The sequence below is a fragment of the Astyanax mexicanus genome, chromosome 23 (genome assembly GCF_023375975.1).
Source record: "Astyanax mexicanus isolate ESR-SI-001 chromosome 23, AstMex3_surface, whole genome shotgun sequence".
NCBI lineage: Eukaryota > Metazoa > Chordata > Actinopteri > Characiformes > Acestrorhamphidae > Astyanax > Astyanax mexicanus.
This window is the reverse complement of record NC_064430.1, coordinates 2749907-2768127: the sequence shown is the minus strand read 5'-3', so window position 1 is coordinate 2768127 and position 18221 is coordinate 2749907. Positions and strand designations below refer to the sequence as shown.

Below are 18221 nucleotides of genomic sequence, written 5' to 3'. Positions count from 1 at the left end.
TCAGTGTATAAAGGGGGGGAAAAAGCCTGAGGCGCCACTTTAATATATTTAATTTAAATTAAAAGTAGGATGTTGATGCCTGCTGCTTAGTCACTGGGTGGGGAGATGTAAATATGGACAAAAAGCTAAATATAATAAGACTGATTAACTAATCCTGAGCAACAAAGGAAAGTCTTGTTCTTCCATTCCTGGGACAGTACTGATGAGTGCCAGTTTAATCATTATAATGTTTTTGATGGTCTTTGCAGCGACTGCATTTGAGGATATTTTCAAAGTTTCTTTATTTAGTTGAGGAGTTCTTGCTTGTCATAATCTGGATTCGAACATTACTCAAATATTCACTATTCACTGTATACCTGTAACTCTACCTCTTCACTACTTTACTTTAACTGATGCTCTCAAACACTTTATTAAGAGACAAGAAATTCAAGTAATTAACTCTTGAGTTCAGCACAGCTGTTAACTGAAAGCCTGAATTTCAGGTGACTCTACCTCATAAAACTGACTGAGAAAATCCAGCAGAGATGTGTCCAGTATATATATACATATATATATATATACATATACACACCAAAACATCACTGTATACATACTGTTTTATAAATATGTTATTTAATGTTTGTAAATGTGTCACAAACATTAAGTACATAGATACTCTTCAAATTGTTCTACAAAGTGTTACCAAGGTTACCAAGCTCTTCAAAGAGCACTTACTCTCCTAAAACCTCATTTCCTTATTTCCCTCCTTTCCTTCTCTATCCATCGATTCCCGAACTCTTTTAGGCCATTTCTAAAAATATATATATATTTCTTCCTTTAACTTCTAATACTCTATGTACATCACTATTGTAAATCGCTTTGGAAAAAAGAGTCTGCCAAATGTAATGTAATGTAATGTAATGTAATGTAATGTAATGTAATATAATGTTTCTAACTTGTCTGTGAATCTAAAAATCAATCAATCTATCAATTATGTGCCAACCCCTGTCTGATTATAAAAATTTAGTTTCATTATATAAGGCCAAAAGTATGGCGTCACATCAATGTCAAAAATCGAGGGCGCAAAAATACAAGTTGGGGGGGTAAAAACACCAGGTGAAAGAAATTAACCAGTGTGTTTTAACATTTTGCGTGTGTAAATTAACTTCTCGTGAGCATAAATGTGAAACTAGTGAGCAAAATAAAGGAAATCGTGTGCACGCTGAACAAAACGTTGCTCTCGAGCTTCATTTTTCGGTAACACACTACTTGGATGGTCCATTTTATGGCCTTGTTGATGCTTAACTGACATTCAACTAACACTGAATTGAATGTCCATTAAATTTAACTTAACCCTATGTTGAATGTAAATGATTCAACATAGAACCTAACCCTACACCTAACCCTAAACTTAACCCTTAATCAACCCTAAAATCTAACCTTACACCTAACCCTAACCTTAACCCTTAATCAACCCTAAAATCTAACCCTACACCTAACCCTAACCTTAACCCTTAATCAACCCTAAAATCTAACCCTACACCTAACCCTAACCTTAACCCTTAATCAACCCTAAAATCTAACCCTACACCTAACCCTAACCTTAACCCTTAATCAACCCTAAAATCTAACCCTACACCTAACCCTAACCTTAACCCTTAATCAACCCTAAAATCTAACCCTACACCTAACCCTAACCTTAACCCTTAATCAACCCTAAAATCTAACCCTACACCTAACCCTAACCTTAACTCTTAATCAACCCTAAAATCTAACCCTACACCTAACCCTAACCTTAACCCTTAATCAACCCTAAAATCTAACCCTACACCTAACCCTAACCTTAACCCTTAATCAACCATAAAATCTAACCCTACACCTAACCCTAAGGTCAACCATAAAATCAAACCCTACAACTAACCCTAACCTTAACCCTTAATCAACCCTAAAATCTAACCCTACACCTAACCCTAACCTTAACCCTTAATCAACCCTAAAATCTAACCCTACACCTAACCCTAACCTTAACCCTTAATCAACCCTAAAATCTAACCCTACACCTAACCCTAACCTTAACCCTTAATCAACCCTAAAATCTAACCCTACACCTAACCCTAACATTAACCCTTAATCAACCCTAAAATCTAACCCTACACCTAACCCTAACCTTAACCCTTAATCAACCCTAAAATCTAACCCTACACCTAACCCTAACCTTAACCCTTAATCAACCCTAAAATCTAACCCTACACCTAACCCTAACCTTAACCCTTAATCAACCCTAAAATCTAACCCTACACCTAACCCTAACCTTAACCCTTAATCAACCCTAAAATCTAACCCTACACCTAACCCTAACCTTAACCCTTAATCAACCCTAAAATCTAACCCTACACCTAACCCTAACCTTAACCCTTAATCAACCATAAAATCTAACCCTACACCTAACACCTAACACCTAACCCTAACCCTAACCCTAACCCTAACCATAAAATCTAACCCTACACCTAACACCTAACACCTAACCCTAACCCTAACCCTAACCTAACCCTAACCCTAACCATAAAATCTAACCCTACACCTAACCCTAACCTTAACCCTTAATCAACCATAAAATCTAACCCTACACCTAACACCTAACACCTAACCCTAACCCTAACCTAACCCTAACCCTAACCATAAAATCTAACCCTACAACTAACCCTAACCTTAACCCTTAATCAACCCTAAAATCTAACCCTACACCTAACCCTAACCTTAACCCTTAATCAACCATAAAATCAAACCCTACACCTAACCCTACCCTTAACCATTAATCAACCATAAAATCTAACCCTAAACCCAATCCTAAAATATTAAGATAAGTGAGTTGAATGTTGGGTTTTATTCAATAGACAATCATTTACTTTCACCTTTTAGTTTATTTGCATTTAATAGACATGTAGTTAAGTGTTAGTTGAATGTCAGTTGAGCATCAAAGATGCCATCAAATGGACCATCCAAGTAAAGTGTTACCTATTTTTCTCCTCTAGCTAGCTAGCCTCTGGCTCGTGGAGATATCAGCCAATAGTGTTCGCTGAGGGAGGTGACCCTGACTCCGCCCCCAAACTGTCAAAACCACCCCTTTCAAAACTTGAGCGCAAAAAACTCAGTCGAGCACAAACTGCTGCTGCAGGTAATGCACACAGTGCACAAGGAAAAAAAAAGCAGCCGAGAGTTTCACATTTGTGCTCATGACAAGTTTTTTTCACCTGGTATTTTTGCGCCCTCAACTTTTGACATTGATGTGACGCCATAGAAAAGACATATAAAACCAAAAGACAGACAGCAGGAATCTGATCTGGACTGACTGCTGTGTAAATGTAGCCTCACAAAGACCCCATGAAGACACTGAAAGACATTGGCAGGCGACACGGTGCCCACCGTCACCACAGGTAGAACAGGACGTATTGGACATAGCTACCTAGCAGAGCCATGAAGCAGATGCATATGGCGAAGAGCGAGCTGAAGCTGAGGCCCACGTCGTCGCGGTAGATGGCCAGCGTGACCTCGCAGTGCCGCCCACGGTAGCCCTCCGGGCAGTGGCAGGTGAATTTGGAGGGCGACTGGGCCACGCAGGTGCCACGGTGGCAGGGGCGGCTGGCACACAGCGTGTACACGCAGAACTTGCCCGTGGCGTTGGCCTTGACCATGTGACCCGGGGGACACCTAGGATTGGACGAGACAGAGAAATAAAGAGAGACAGATGGAAAGGGAATTAATAATGTCTGGAAAATATTAACCACAGGCTGGCGCAGTGCATTATCGGGCATTACGCTGCTGAAAAGTAGCTTATGTTTACACGGATTAACAGCTAATATGACGGATTGTTTGCATGAAACACTGGGATTTGCTGGATTTATCACCAATTACTTCGCCCAAAAAGGGGTTAACAGAACTCTCGCCCGCTGACGTGGACTAAATATCACTAAATATCACTAAATAAGACCGAATATGACCAAATATGACCCAATACGCAATTCTCCCACATTAATTCCATAAGTAAAACGCTAAATCACACACATTAACCGCGGATAACGCAGTCAAATTCCGCCTGTAAACCCGTGCCCATGTCAGGATGTGCTTGTAAATCATTGTGACAATCCTTTGCAAAGCAAAATAAGCCCCCGGAGTGTGTCCAAATCTCACGGATTCAGCCGAATGTCTGGACAGGGGACACTGAGACAGATTGGGATAATCTCTGTGCAGCAGATGGAGCACTGAAAAGTATTTAAAAACGGTGAAAAGGTGGTTAAATACCAGCGCGCCTCTGCATGCTGCTAAAGAAATGCATGCCTACACATATGCCATATATGCATATAACATTACGTCACATTTAGAGGACACTTTTATACACAAAGGGGCTTGAAAACCCAAAAACCAGCGTCACAGAAAATTTTAATATTATATATAAGACCAAGATTAGAATATTATATAAGACCAATTGGTACTTTCGGTATGCAGTGTGGGCAGTGTGCCAAGTCCTGCTGGAAAATGAAATCTGCATCTCCAGGACTTGGCACACTGCCCACACTGCATACCAAAAGTACCAATTGGTCTTATATAATATTCTAATCTTCTGAGACACTGATTTTTGGGTTTGCATTGGCTGTAAGCTTCATAATCATCAACAATAAAATAAATTTAAAAAACGCTTAAAATAGATCACTCTGTGTTTAATACATCTATATAATGAGTTTCACATTTTGAACTGAATTACTGAAATAACGTAACTTTTCAATGATACTCATTTTTTTTTTTAAATGCACCTGCAAATACAGCTCTGGGAAAAGAACCAAAATTAAGAGAGCACCTAAAAATTATGAGATTCTTTGATTTTACCAAATTGAAAACATCTATAATCGAATCAAGAGGAAGATGGATGATCACAAACCATCAAACCACCAATCTGAACTGCTTGAATTTTTGCACCAGGAGTAAAGCAGCATAAAGTTATCCAAAAGCAGTGTGTAAGACTGGTGGAGGAGAACATGATGCTAAGATGCATGAAAAAAAACTGTGATTAAAAACCATCAGGGTTATTCCACCAAATATTGATTTCTGAACTCTTAAAACTTTATGAATATGAACTTGTTTTCTTTGCATTATTTGAGGTCTGAAAGTTCTGCATCTTTTTTGTTATTTCAGACATTTATCATTTTCTGTAAATAAATGCTCTAAATGAGAATATTTTTATTAGGAATTTGGGAGAAATGTTGTCTGTAGTTTATAGAATAAAACTACAATGTTAATTTTACTCAAACATAAACCTATAAATAGCAAAATCAGAGAAACTGATTCAGAAACTGAAGTGCTCTCTTCATTTTTTACAGAGTTGTATATAGAGATACATGTATAACCTGCTGTGCGGCTGTTTGACCCGAGGCTGATAGGAATATGTAATTTTCCCAGCAGATAAGAAAACAGTCCCACATGCATGAAACCACCCACCCTCATGGATACACACTAATACACACTCTTAAACACACACACACACACACACTCACACCCACACACACTATTTAATTCTAACTGGCAGTGAAAGGAGAAAGGTTCGATGCCTGTCACAGTTTGATACTCGCAAATTTTACACACAGCCCCAGAGGGTCCCGATGCATCTAAAGCCAGGCTGAGGAGACCCCCCGCAGAGCGCCGGTGTGTGTGTGTGTGTGTGTGCTCGTGTGTGTGTTAAAAACACGATTGACTTAAAAGGCATTTGGAGACAGCAGGCAGAAGAGAAGCGAGTGTGAAGTCTGGGGTCTCTGACATTACAGTTCTACAGAAGAAGGAAAAACGATCTTGACGTTTAATGTTCGGTAATGTAGCGAGATTTGATTCTGAGTCGTTCCGGATCATTTCTCCGTCGGTCCGCTTGGCAGAACGCGTTTGCACAGAGCCTGTCAAATAATTTTGTTAAAAAAATAAAAAATAAAAAAACACACTTATTGCCAAAGCAATATGCATCCAAAAAGTAGTGTCTGATAGCAGTGCTATTCAGAAGATAGATAGATAGATAGATAGATAGATAGATAGATAGATAGATAGATAGATAGATAGATAGATAGATAGATAGATAGATAGATAGATAGATAGATAGATAGATAGATAGATAGATAGATAGATAGATAGATAGATTCTGGACTGAGAGTAGTCCACCAATAGCATCCTGTGGACTAGAGTATGATCAAAGGTGGGAACAGTATCTCCATTCAATACTATATTACAATAATTGAATTATCAACGCCAGCTTTTTACTCTTTAAGTAAAAGTAAAAAAAAAAACTACTAAACCCCTTAAAATGCCTTGACAACAAAATCCTTTTTTCTGCAGTAAAATAACTTACATTATAAAAAAAAATTGAGGGCTTTGAAATCTCCTACAGGACTTATGGAGAAGCTGCCTGTTTTCCCTTTACTCTCTACTTAATAATTCCAGATCAGTAACAGGAATCAACCCACATTCTGCAGGTTTAAAACAGACTTAAAAACTAGACAAACATAAAGAAACTAAAGGTTTAGAGAGATGAACTGTTTGACTTGTATTCAGGAAAATATTGATTTAAAAATTCAGTTTAAAGTCCAGGAAAGCGCAAATTTTATGATTTTATTCATTATATATTGATATTAGCAGATGTACTAATTTTCCTTTTTATATTTTCTATTTTCATTAATGTTCCTTACAAAACATGAAAGCCTTTTATGTAATGGTTTAATAGAAATCCTCCAATTTAGGGGTGTAATGTCAGGCAGACAATTAAAAATTGGCCAGTAAAAGGGTTACAATATAAAAGTAAAAGTAACGTAAAGGGAAAAATAAAGCCATTAAGAACAAAAGCTAACAAAAAAATATTAAAATGTTAATGTTGATGATATAATTTGGGATTTTGCACTAGGCTGGTCCATGTTTCAGCTGCATATATGCCCCATTGGAAATTAATGTATTTTAGTACAGTTTAAATACAGTATATTAAAGAAGCTTAGTTAAATGTTGGGCTTTTAATGTCCTTTGCATTTAATGTTTGGTAATGCAGCAAGATTTGATTCCTGGATGTTTTGGATCATTTATGTTGATCTGTTTGGCTGGAAAAGTTTGTAAATTTGCTTTTTTTTCAAATAAATGTGTTTGGGTATCACACCTGCACTCATGAATCCTCCACAGGTCGACGCAGGTGAACGGAGGTGTGCACTTGTTTCTCCTGCAGGAGTCTGAGGAGCAGCCCAGAGTAACACCCTGAGAGCTGACCACAGACACGCCCTCTTTAGACTGACTGCCCAATGGCACGTAGCGTCCGTTCAGCCTCAGATCCCTCATACAGCCTGGAGAGAGAGAGAGAGACAGAGAGAGATTGTGTCATTAAAAAATAAATTAAATTAAATAACCAGATACCCCCCTTGAGAGTGTATCACTTAGCCCAAACCAGTTTTACACTAGTTAGTAATATACTACGGGAACGGATTTACGCTCCCAGTTCTGTACTATTCGTGCCAATTGCTCCAAATGCTAGCTATTCATTATAAAGAGCATTATAAGAACATTATGTTACACATCTGGAATTTCTTAAATGAGCAAAAAAACAGGAATTTATTGGGTTTATTGGTGTCAGATTGCCATAATTTAACAACTAATATTCTTCTCTGCAGGTTTACCCTATTTATTTAATTAGTGCCACCACATGGACTAAAGAGACCATTACTGTAACTTCACTCCAAGTCAAAATTGGGGGAGAAGTCTTAGAAAGTTAAGAGCACCTATATTTAACTATATCACACTATACTTCACCGGACTTTACCGTACATCACCGTTAACTTTAACTCACCATAACTCACTGTTTACTCTAACTCATTTTATATCTCTATACTTTACCATACCTCACTGCTAAATATAACTCACTATACCTCACTATACCATACCTCACTGCTAACTATAATTAATTATATCTCACTGTACCTCACTATACTTTACCATACTTCACTGTTAACCATAACTCATTCTATAATCTCACTTTACTTTACCTTTTTACCACTTTATAACGCACTATATCTCAATGTTAACTATTACTCACTATCTCTCTCTATAACTCACCATACCTCACTGTTAACTATAACGCACTATAGTTCACCATACACTCACTATATCTCACTATAGCTCACCATACACTCACTATATCTCACTATAGCTCACCATACACTCGCTATATCTCACTATAGCTCACCATACACTCGCTATATCTCACTATAGCTCACCATACACTCAATATATCTCACTATAGCTCACCATACACTCGCTATATCTCACTATAGCTCACCATACACTCGCTATATCTCACTATAGCTCACCATACACTCGCTATATCTCACTATAGCTCACCATACACTCGCTATATCTCACTATAGCTCACCATACACTCGCTATATCTCACTATAGCTCACCATACACTCGCTATATCTCACTATAGCTCACCATACACTCACTATATCTCACTATAGCTCACCATACACTCACTATATCTCACTATAGCTCACCATACACTTGCTATATCTCACTATAACTCACCATACACTCGCTATATCTCACTGTAGCTCACCATACCTCACTGTTAACTATAACACACTATACCTCACTATATCTCAATGTGAACTATAACTCACTATACCTTACCATACCTCACTATACATTACCATATCACACTTAAGTATGACTAACTCTACCTCAGACGCCACACATTGATACAATAGAATACAAAGATGATTAAACAATACAATATACCATAATATTGATATACTGTCCCGCTCCTATCTACAACCAGTCACTCTCTTGTAAGACGTTAAAAGTTAACAAGCCAATAAATCAATACAAAGTTTCCCCAAAGCTCCAACATAACACACACACACACACACACACACACACACACACACACACACACACGGCCTGTCCTACACTTCAGAAAAAGTTGCTTTTTAAAGTCCACTTATTGAACACACGCGGCGGATGTTTCTGCCCGAGGCGAGGCTGTCTGACTGCAAGCAGTCGGCCCTGGGGGAGCACTCTCACCCCCCTCTCATCCTTTTGTCTCACTCCATCCTTCACGTCACATGTCATTTCATCACCTCTCCCCTCGTCCATTTCCTGCCAGGCGTTCGGCGGGTTCGTGCTCCTCTACAGCGAAGGTGCATTTGGGACCATTATGAATTAATCTCCACTATTAATCTTTCATAGTTGCCAATACAATAGAGTGTAATCAGACAGGGGCGGGGGATTAAAGTATGAATTCATAACGCGCTACAAGTTTTATATAGCGCTCTGCTGGAGAACCCTTGCCCCGGGTAAGCTGTTAAAAGCTCAGGCTTAGCCTCTGAATCGACGTACATTTAGCTGCCGTGGCCAAAATGTCAGCGCAGTTCAAAGCAGGCGTGAGTGATTGAGCACAGGGGCTAAGAAACCAGCAGCGCACAATTCACACAAAAGCACTCGAGCTGTGTTCATATTATACGCCTTATTACTCTTTCTGTACCCACAGAAATCTGATATAGGGGCATATATGCACTTATTACATCACCGTAATGTACGATCAGGCATATACACTATATATACACATACTGTAGGTATTTTAAGTAGTGACACATGTGGGGACTATCTCTTATCATATCTCACTATACCTCACATCACCATGCCTCACAATACTCCAGCATATTTTATTATAACTTATCATACCCGCCTACACCTCACTGTAGAGAGCACATCATCAATATCAACAGTAATTGGAGTACCGAGTGCTGTACTGATACAAAACACACTTTACAGTACCTCACCATATCTCACTGTACATCACTATAGTGCACCATACCTCACTATACATCAGCACAGCTCACTACACTTCAGCATACCTCATTATATCTCATCATATCTAATCATACTTCACTTTACTTTAGCATAACTCACTATACCTCACCATATTTCACTAAGCCTCAGCATAAATTACCATACCTGACTTTACATCCCTATAGTGCACCATACCTCACTGTACATCAGCATAGCTCAGTATACTTCAGCATACCTTACTATATCTCACCATATCTAATCATATCTCAATTTACTTCAGCATAACTCACTATAGCTCACCATACTTCACTATATCTCAGCATAACTCACTATACATCACTATATCTCACCATACTTCACGATATCTCATTATACCTCACTAAAACTCATTATATCTTACTATACCTCAACAAACCTCACTATATCTCACCATACTTCACTATATCTCAGCATAACTCACTATACATCACTATATCTCACCATACTTCACGATATCTCATTATACCTCACTAAAACTCATTATATCTTACTATACCTCAACAAACCTCACTATATCTCACCATACTTCACTATATCTCAGCATAACTCACTATACATCACTATATCTCACCATACTTCACTATATCTCAGCATAACTCACTATACATCACTATACCTCACCATACCCTAGCATAACTTACTATATCTCAACATATCTCACTGTAGAGAGCACAGCATCAATATGAATAGTAATTGGAGTACTGAGGACTGTACTGCTAAAGGGTACAGGGAGTACAACATCAAAATAGAGTACTGATTTAGAGAGTATTTAAAATACAGAGCCCTGAATCTATATGCAGAGAGTACTGTACACAGTGTGTAACACACACACACACTCAGCTACATTGAGAATGACCCAGCATTAACAGTGAGTAGTATCTGCTCTGCTGCAGTATCTGACGGGGGTCCGTTTCCACTGATAGATGGTGCTGATGAAAAGTCAGTGGCTCTCTCTGTAAACAATCTGCACTTATATTTAGGTGTTTAATATAAACTGGGAACAGTGTGTTGTAAATAATAAAGTCTGTGTAACTCTGTTGGTGGAGAATCTGAGAATAAGATTAAAGTTTAATGCTTGCTCTGGCTTTGTTTTAGTGTGAGGTGGGTGAAGATGTACCCTGAAAGCTCTTGTTGTGAGCAATAGGGAAAGAGCTTCCCAGTATGACCATGGCAGGGTCGATGACGATCTCACGACTCCGCCCCGGCGACCCCGTGACCTCCCGCCGGCCGCCGCCTCCGTCCACCCGCAGGGTCATCTCATTGTCGTGTCGATCCAGGTAGAGTTCGTGCCATTCGCCGTTGTCCAGGCGGTGGGAGGGGATGGTGAGGTTAAAGTCTCCGTCACCGAGGTTGTAGAACACAGCTAACAAACCCTGAAATATCTGAATATAACAGAGAGAAAGAGAGAGAAACATCTGTGTTAAATAATTTACACCTAGCCTATACCCCAATATATCTCACTATACCTCACTATACAACACTGTACTTCACTAAAACTAGTTATACCTAACTGTACCCCATTGTACTGGACTTCACCTCACCATACTGTATCTCACTATATCTAACTAGAACTCAATATATCTCACTATACCTCAGTACACTTCATTGCACCCCATTATACTATACCTCACAATATCTCAATATATCTAACTATAACTCACCGAATCTCACTATACGTTATAATACCTCACTTTACCTTACAAAAACTCACCATATGACACCATACCATATTGTGACTAACTATACCTCACTATATTTTACTACAATTTACTGTACCTCACTTTACCTCATTATTACCTCACCATACCTCAATATATCTAACCATTTCTAACTATACATGACTAGACTTTACAATACATCATTATACCTTACCCACTATACATCTCACCATACCGCACAGACCTGACTATAGGACACCATGGATGACTGTACCTCAATAAACCAAACTATACCACACTATATCTCACTTTACCTCACTTTTCCTCATCATACCTCACCACACTAAACTATACCTTACCATACCTCAATATACCATAGTATACTTCACTATATCTTACTATATAGCTCACTGAATCTCAGTGTACCTGACTATAGCATAGAACACCTAATTATAACTCAACATACTTGACTATACCTCACTATACCTCAATATACCATATATGACTATAACTATAACTCAGCATATCTCACTTTACTCTCTCTCTCTCTCTCTCTCTCTCTCTCTAGATATATATATATAAAATGGGGAATATCTCACTATTCTGTGCCATAACTGACCATACCTCACTGTCAACTACAACTCCTCATATATCATTATACCCCACCATACCTGACTATACCCCACTACACTAAAATATATCTCACCATACCTCAATATACCTTAGTATACCTCACTATATCTAACTATAGCTCACTGTATCTCACTTTACCTCATTATTATCTCACCATACCTTGATATACCATAGTATACACCACTATATCTAACTATAGCTCACTATACCACCATTTACAAGCTGTAATTATTGTTTTTTTCCACTTTAGTGTACTTTTCAGTAAAACTTATTGGGTATGTATGAGTGGATGAGTTTTATACAGCCATGAAACTTAAATGTTGAGAGAGAAGGAAAGAGATAGAGAGAGAGAGAGAGAGAGAGAGAGAGAGAGTTAAACATATTTAAATGTTTCAGTGAGCGTATCTGTCTGTAGCTGTTACCAGCAGACGGTGTAGAAAGTAAACAGCTCAAGCCACACTGACACCAGCCTGATAAGGACGTTCTCTCAGTGACGGAGAGAAAAGAGAGAGAGAGACAGAGAGAGAGAGATAGAGAGAGATGTGATGAAAGAGGGAGAAACTAACAGTAGAGAGAAGAGGCTGAGCACTGCGGCAGGAAGCCGTCAGAGAGACGGCTGTAATCAGACAGGGGAAGAGATCTGATAAGACCCTGCCTCACACTGACGGAATTAAACATACCACCTCTTTAATTGGAAACACTGGGAGCAGGGAATTCAATACACTGTCAATTTACACCGCCAGACCCGCTCCCAGCCGGACCACCGCACACCCGCCTCTCCGCCTGCCTTCACTCCTACTGTACATCTACACAGCCTTCAGCTGCTTTCAACCGACATCAAATCATCCTTTCATTATGACATCACAGAGTTTAATTATGACATCACATACTTTTATTATTGCTTCATCGATGGAATGGATCAAAGTGCGCAGGAGGCATGATCTAAAGTAACCTAAGTAACACCTAGGACCTGAAAACACCAACCACACACACACACACACACACACACACACACACACAAACAGGAAGAGTCAAATGCTTGCATATACACTGATTTTAGAACTACTTAATGTTATGCTTGATCTGTGTATATAAAACTGCATTAAAACAATTAATATAATTAATATTCTATCAATCATTTACCTTATTTTGTGTTATTTAAACAATTGAACTGGTTCCATAGTTTTGCTGTCTCAGAAATAAACCATAACCTAGAAATAATAAAAGTTTAAATCAGCCTTAAACTCTTACACCCTGTGAAAGGAGCATCGCAATGTTCTACAGTCTTTATTCACTCCTTCCTACTGCATCGTTTAAATAGCAACAGTGCTTCCTAATATATCTACACTTATGTGCATGGTGGTCTGGAGTTTTGCTTGTTTATCTTGGTAACAGAAAACACAGGAGCTCCACTGACTGACTGTTGACTTCTGTCTAGATTATATTTAGACGTTCATCACTATCTTGGCAGTGAATTTTCAGGGAATGATGAGCAACGATAGAAATAGTAATCGTTGTTACGATAGCAAAGACACACTGACGCACTAAATCTCACCTATGGACAGCTAAAATAGCACCCAATGTGTGTTTCTCATCATGGGCCAATTGACATTTTTTCTATAATTTTCATTGTATTAATGAATTGCTTATATACAGCTCTGGAAAAAAATAAGACTACTTAAAAAAATGATGAGTTCCTTTAATTTTACCAAATTGAAAACCTCCGGAATATAATCAAGAGGAAGATGGATGATCACAAGCCATCAAACCACCAAACTGAACTGCTTGAATTTTTTGCACCAGGAGTAAAGGAATAAAGTTATCCAAAAGCAGTGTGTAAGACTGTTGGAGGAGAACATGATGCCAAGATGCATTAAAAAGAAAAAAAAAAAAAAAAGAAAAAAAAAAATGTGATTAAAAACCAAACAGGGTTATTCCACTAAATATCGATTTCTGAACTCTTAAAACTCTATGATTTTTATTTTGTTATTTCAGCCATTTCTCATTTTCCAAATTTATTTGGAATTTGGGAGAAATGTTGTCTGTAGTTTATAGAATAAAACAACAATGTTCATTTTACTCAAACATAAACCTATAAATAGCAAAATCAGAGAAACTGATTCAGAAACTGAAGTAATATCTTATTGTATATATATATATATATATATATATATATATATATATATATATATATATATATATATATATATATGCTATTTCTGTGCGTAAAATCAAAATTACAGTAATATGTTTTATCACAATTATTTTTGGGAGTCACGCAAGGTGTACTTTTCCAGTCGTTACGATAGCAAAGCCCTGAATCAAGCTGCATGATGCTCGGTGCATATTTGACAGCTCACCTAAAGTTGTACCTGTAATATAGTAGAAATAGTTAAAGTTTAAGCGTTAAGCATTGTAGTAAATATGCACTACACACGTATTTTCAGACATAAAGAAATGTCTGTGTTCAACAGGAGCGTCACCCTTCAGAGTGACTCTTATTAACACAAGGAAAAAGCAATTTACCAAGCAGAGAAAGGTGTGTAACAGTGTGCTTACAGTGTATATAAGTGTCTCCATGTCTCTCTCTGTGAGTGTCTGTGTGTTTTTTATTAGAGCATCTCTTTAAGAGCATCTCAGCCTTCATGCCTGTTTCGCACGCTTCTCGCACGAGTCCCAGTGAGCATAATTTAGCCGCCGTGTTTTAAACCCTGGCCTTTTTATTGTCGTGACGTGATGCGGAGAGCAGCCGCGCCGGGAGGCGTTCAGGTTTCCTCCCATTAAAATAAAACAAACTAATGAAAGGCCGCGAAACAACAATACAAATAAACAAGGCCGACCTCTCTGAACCCCTCACCTCCTCACGCTCGCTCCCTTGCTCTCGCGCCTTGGATGCTCGCCTTTCCTGTTGTGCGAGAGGCGTGAGAAAACACACAAACAAGCTTTTGTCAGCCTTCCTCGGGGCTCTGTCTGTAGAGCGGGGGCTCCGACTTCAAGGTCTACTAATGAACTATTAATTACAGCATTACTATATATATATATATATATATATATATATATATATATATATATATATATATATATATATATATATATTCAGCCCTCAGCACCGCGAGCGAAGGCCTGCTTGCTTGCTGTTTTTTTATTTATTAAGTTTTTCCTTTTTTCTAAACCAGGCTCACCGCATGCTCCTTGGGGTCCTGATTTTCTCCTCAATTAAAGATGAACTTGCGCGTGATTGCTCCCTCACCCTGGGTGGTAGAGAGGGCTCATCTGGATCATTGCAGCCCGGTGAAACCCCGCCGACACCCCGACGATACCTCGCCGACCCCCCAGCGCCACCCCGCCGACGCCCCCTACCCTCACCACAGCCCTCGCTACCCAGCTTCCCTGCACAGAGCTGCCAGACGCAGGTACGCCGTGTAAACAGGTGCAGGGCTTTAATGAGGCCGGTGGATCACGGCTCAGTGGCTTATAGAGCTTCAGACCTGCTGGGTCCAGATACAAAACCTCCTGGGTCGACTTTGAACATCCGAGCCTATATTTATATATACAGCCCTGGAAAAAATAAGAAATCACTTCAATTTCTGAATCAGTTTTTCGATTTTGCTATTTATAGCTACAGGGGTTGGACATTTTAGTGTTGGAGGTTTCATGTCTAAATTGGAGCAGCCTAGTGTTCAATCTTCATTAATTGCACATTGCACCACTAAGAGCAGAGTGTGAAGGTTCAATTAGCAGGGTAAGAGCACAGTTCTACTCTAAATACTGTAATGCACACAACATTATGGGGGACATACCAGAGTTAAAAAGAGGACAAATTGTTGGTGCACGTCTTGCTGGAGCATCTGTGACCAAGACAGCAAGTCTTTGTGATGCATCAAGAGTCACGGTATCCAGGGTAACGTCAGCATACCACCAAGAAGGACCAACCACATTCAACAGGATTAACTGTGGACGCTGTAAGAGGAAGCTGTCTGAAAGGGATGTTCGGGTGATAACCCGGATTGTATCCAAAAAACATAAAACCACGGCTGATCAAATCACGACAGAATTCAATGTGCACCTCAACTCTCCTGTTTCCACCAGAACTGTCCGTCACCACAATACATTATTGTGCTCTAAAACCAGGTGTTTCAGTTTCATTCTCCAACCCATGTACATATTTGAGTAAAATTGAACATTGTTGTTTTATTCTATAAACTACAGACAACATTTCTCCCAAATTATCCCAAATAAAAATAGTCATTTAGAGCATTTATGTGAAGAAAATATAATATAGTATAAATAACAAGAAGAAAAAGCAGAGTTTTCAGACCACAAATAATGCAAAGAAAGAAAACAAGTTCATATTCATAAAGTTCTATATTACAGAAATCAATATTTGGTGGAATAACCCTGGTGGTTTTTAGTCACAGTTTTTTTTCATGCATCTTGGCATCATGTTCTCTTCCACCAGTCTTACACACTGCTTTTTGATAACTTAATGCTGCTTTACACTGACTACACAGCTTTACATTCAGACTCTAGCTATATAGACTTTATTGGCTATTTGCATGGTATTTTGTCCCAAAAATAATTGAGATAAAACATATTATTTTATCGGTAAGCAATGAATTATTAAAACATAAATAATAAAATAAATAAAAAAATAATTATAAATAAAAAAGTCAATGGGCTCCACATGATGACCACACACTGGGTGCTATTTTGGCAATTTTAGTGCGTGTCAGTGTGTCTTTGCTATCGCAACAACGGGAAAAGTACACCTTGTAGTAATTATCTTAATTAATCATTAGTGTGGTTAATTTTATGCATGGGGAAAAAAAAAAGTGTCACTTGCTCAAAATTCTCTTTAAGAGTCAGGTGCGCTCTGACTTTGGCGGATTGCTATTTTATGAATGCAGCTACCTGGACGTGCCCAACAAACGCTTCTCAGCAGGAGAACTTACCTGAACACACCTCATTTCATAACCAGACCACCACGCCCGTTTTATACTATGTGCTATAACCAATATTATAAGGAATGATGCAACTTCTCTTTAGAAAGTAACAAACTTGTACTTTACATTTAAGAACTTATGAGATGATATATAAACTTATGACACTCAGTATAAGGTATTATGTTGGCTATACAATGCATTATGAATACAGGATTTTTAGGAAGCGTTACCCAAAGGTTTTGCAGGGTTGTTTTCTAGCAGTAATATAGAGTTTATTCTATTTTTCAGCACAAAATAATCGATACAGCCCGACCTGGTATATTCATTCTTTTACTGACAAACAACAACAGACACTGAAAAAAGTTAGTTTCGGCTTAAAGCCCGACTCCTACCGAGACTCATCTCCCCGTCCTCATCAATACCAGAACCTTCTTATCAAATCTGTAGTGTTTCTGTCTTTCCGACAATAACAAACAACATCAACAACAAAACCGTACAACCAGAGACAATCAGTGAGAACATGAAGCTGAGTGTTTAATAAATAACAGAAAATACCTATTTTATACTAGTGCATCTCAAAAAATCATTCTACTGTTGAAAAGTTACTTTATTTTGGTAATTCAGTTCAAAAACATGAAACTCAAATATTATATAGATTTAATACATACAGAGTGATCTATTTTAATCGTTCATTTCTGCTATTTCTAACTCTGTTAAGTGTTATTTCTGCTATGGCGCCAATAAGGGGTTGCTAGAGTATTCCTGGGTGTTGCTATGGTGTTGAGCATTTGTCTCTAAGCGGTTGCTATTGTAACACAGATATGTTTTTTTGTTTTTTATGTTTTGTTATGTTTTTTTGTTTTTTTTCAAGTGACGGATAGGTGGATGCTATGGCATCAATCAGCGATTGCTGGGTTAGACTAGGGTGTTGCTATGATGTTGAACATTTGTTGCTAATCGGTCTCTAAGTGGTTGCTATTGTAACCCAGATTTTTGCTATGCTTTTTTTTCCTAAGTGGTGGACAGGTGGCTGCTATGGTGTCAATAAGGGGTTGCAGGGGTATCCCACGGTGTTGCTATGGTGTTGCTAGGCAGTCTCTAAGCAATTGCT

At 38.4% G+C, this 18221-nt stretch overlaps 1 protein-coding gene across 1 annotated transcript in view; it reads right to left on the bottom strand.

The window, feature by feature from the left end:
* si:ch211-186j3.6 (neural-cadherin) overlaps window positions 1-18221 on the bottom strand; it is a 488562-nt gene that overhangs the window by 38082 nt on the left and 432259 nt on the right. Inside the window, exons 29-31 of the mRNA XM_049470897.1 lie at window positions 10994-11258; window positions 7154-7334; window positions 3443-3687 (exon numbers count right to left, since the gene is read on the bottom strand). Of these exons, the coding sequence (XP_049326854.1) occupies window positions 3443-3687; window positions 7154-7334; window positions 10994-11258 (691 nt within the window). The remainder of the gene's footprint in view (window positions 1-3442; window positions 3688-7153; window positions 7335-10993; window positions 11259-18221) is intronic.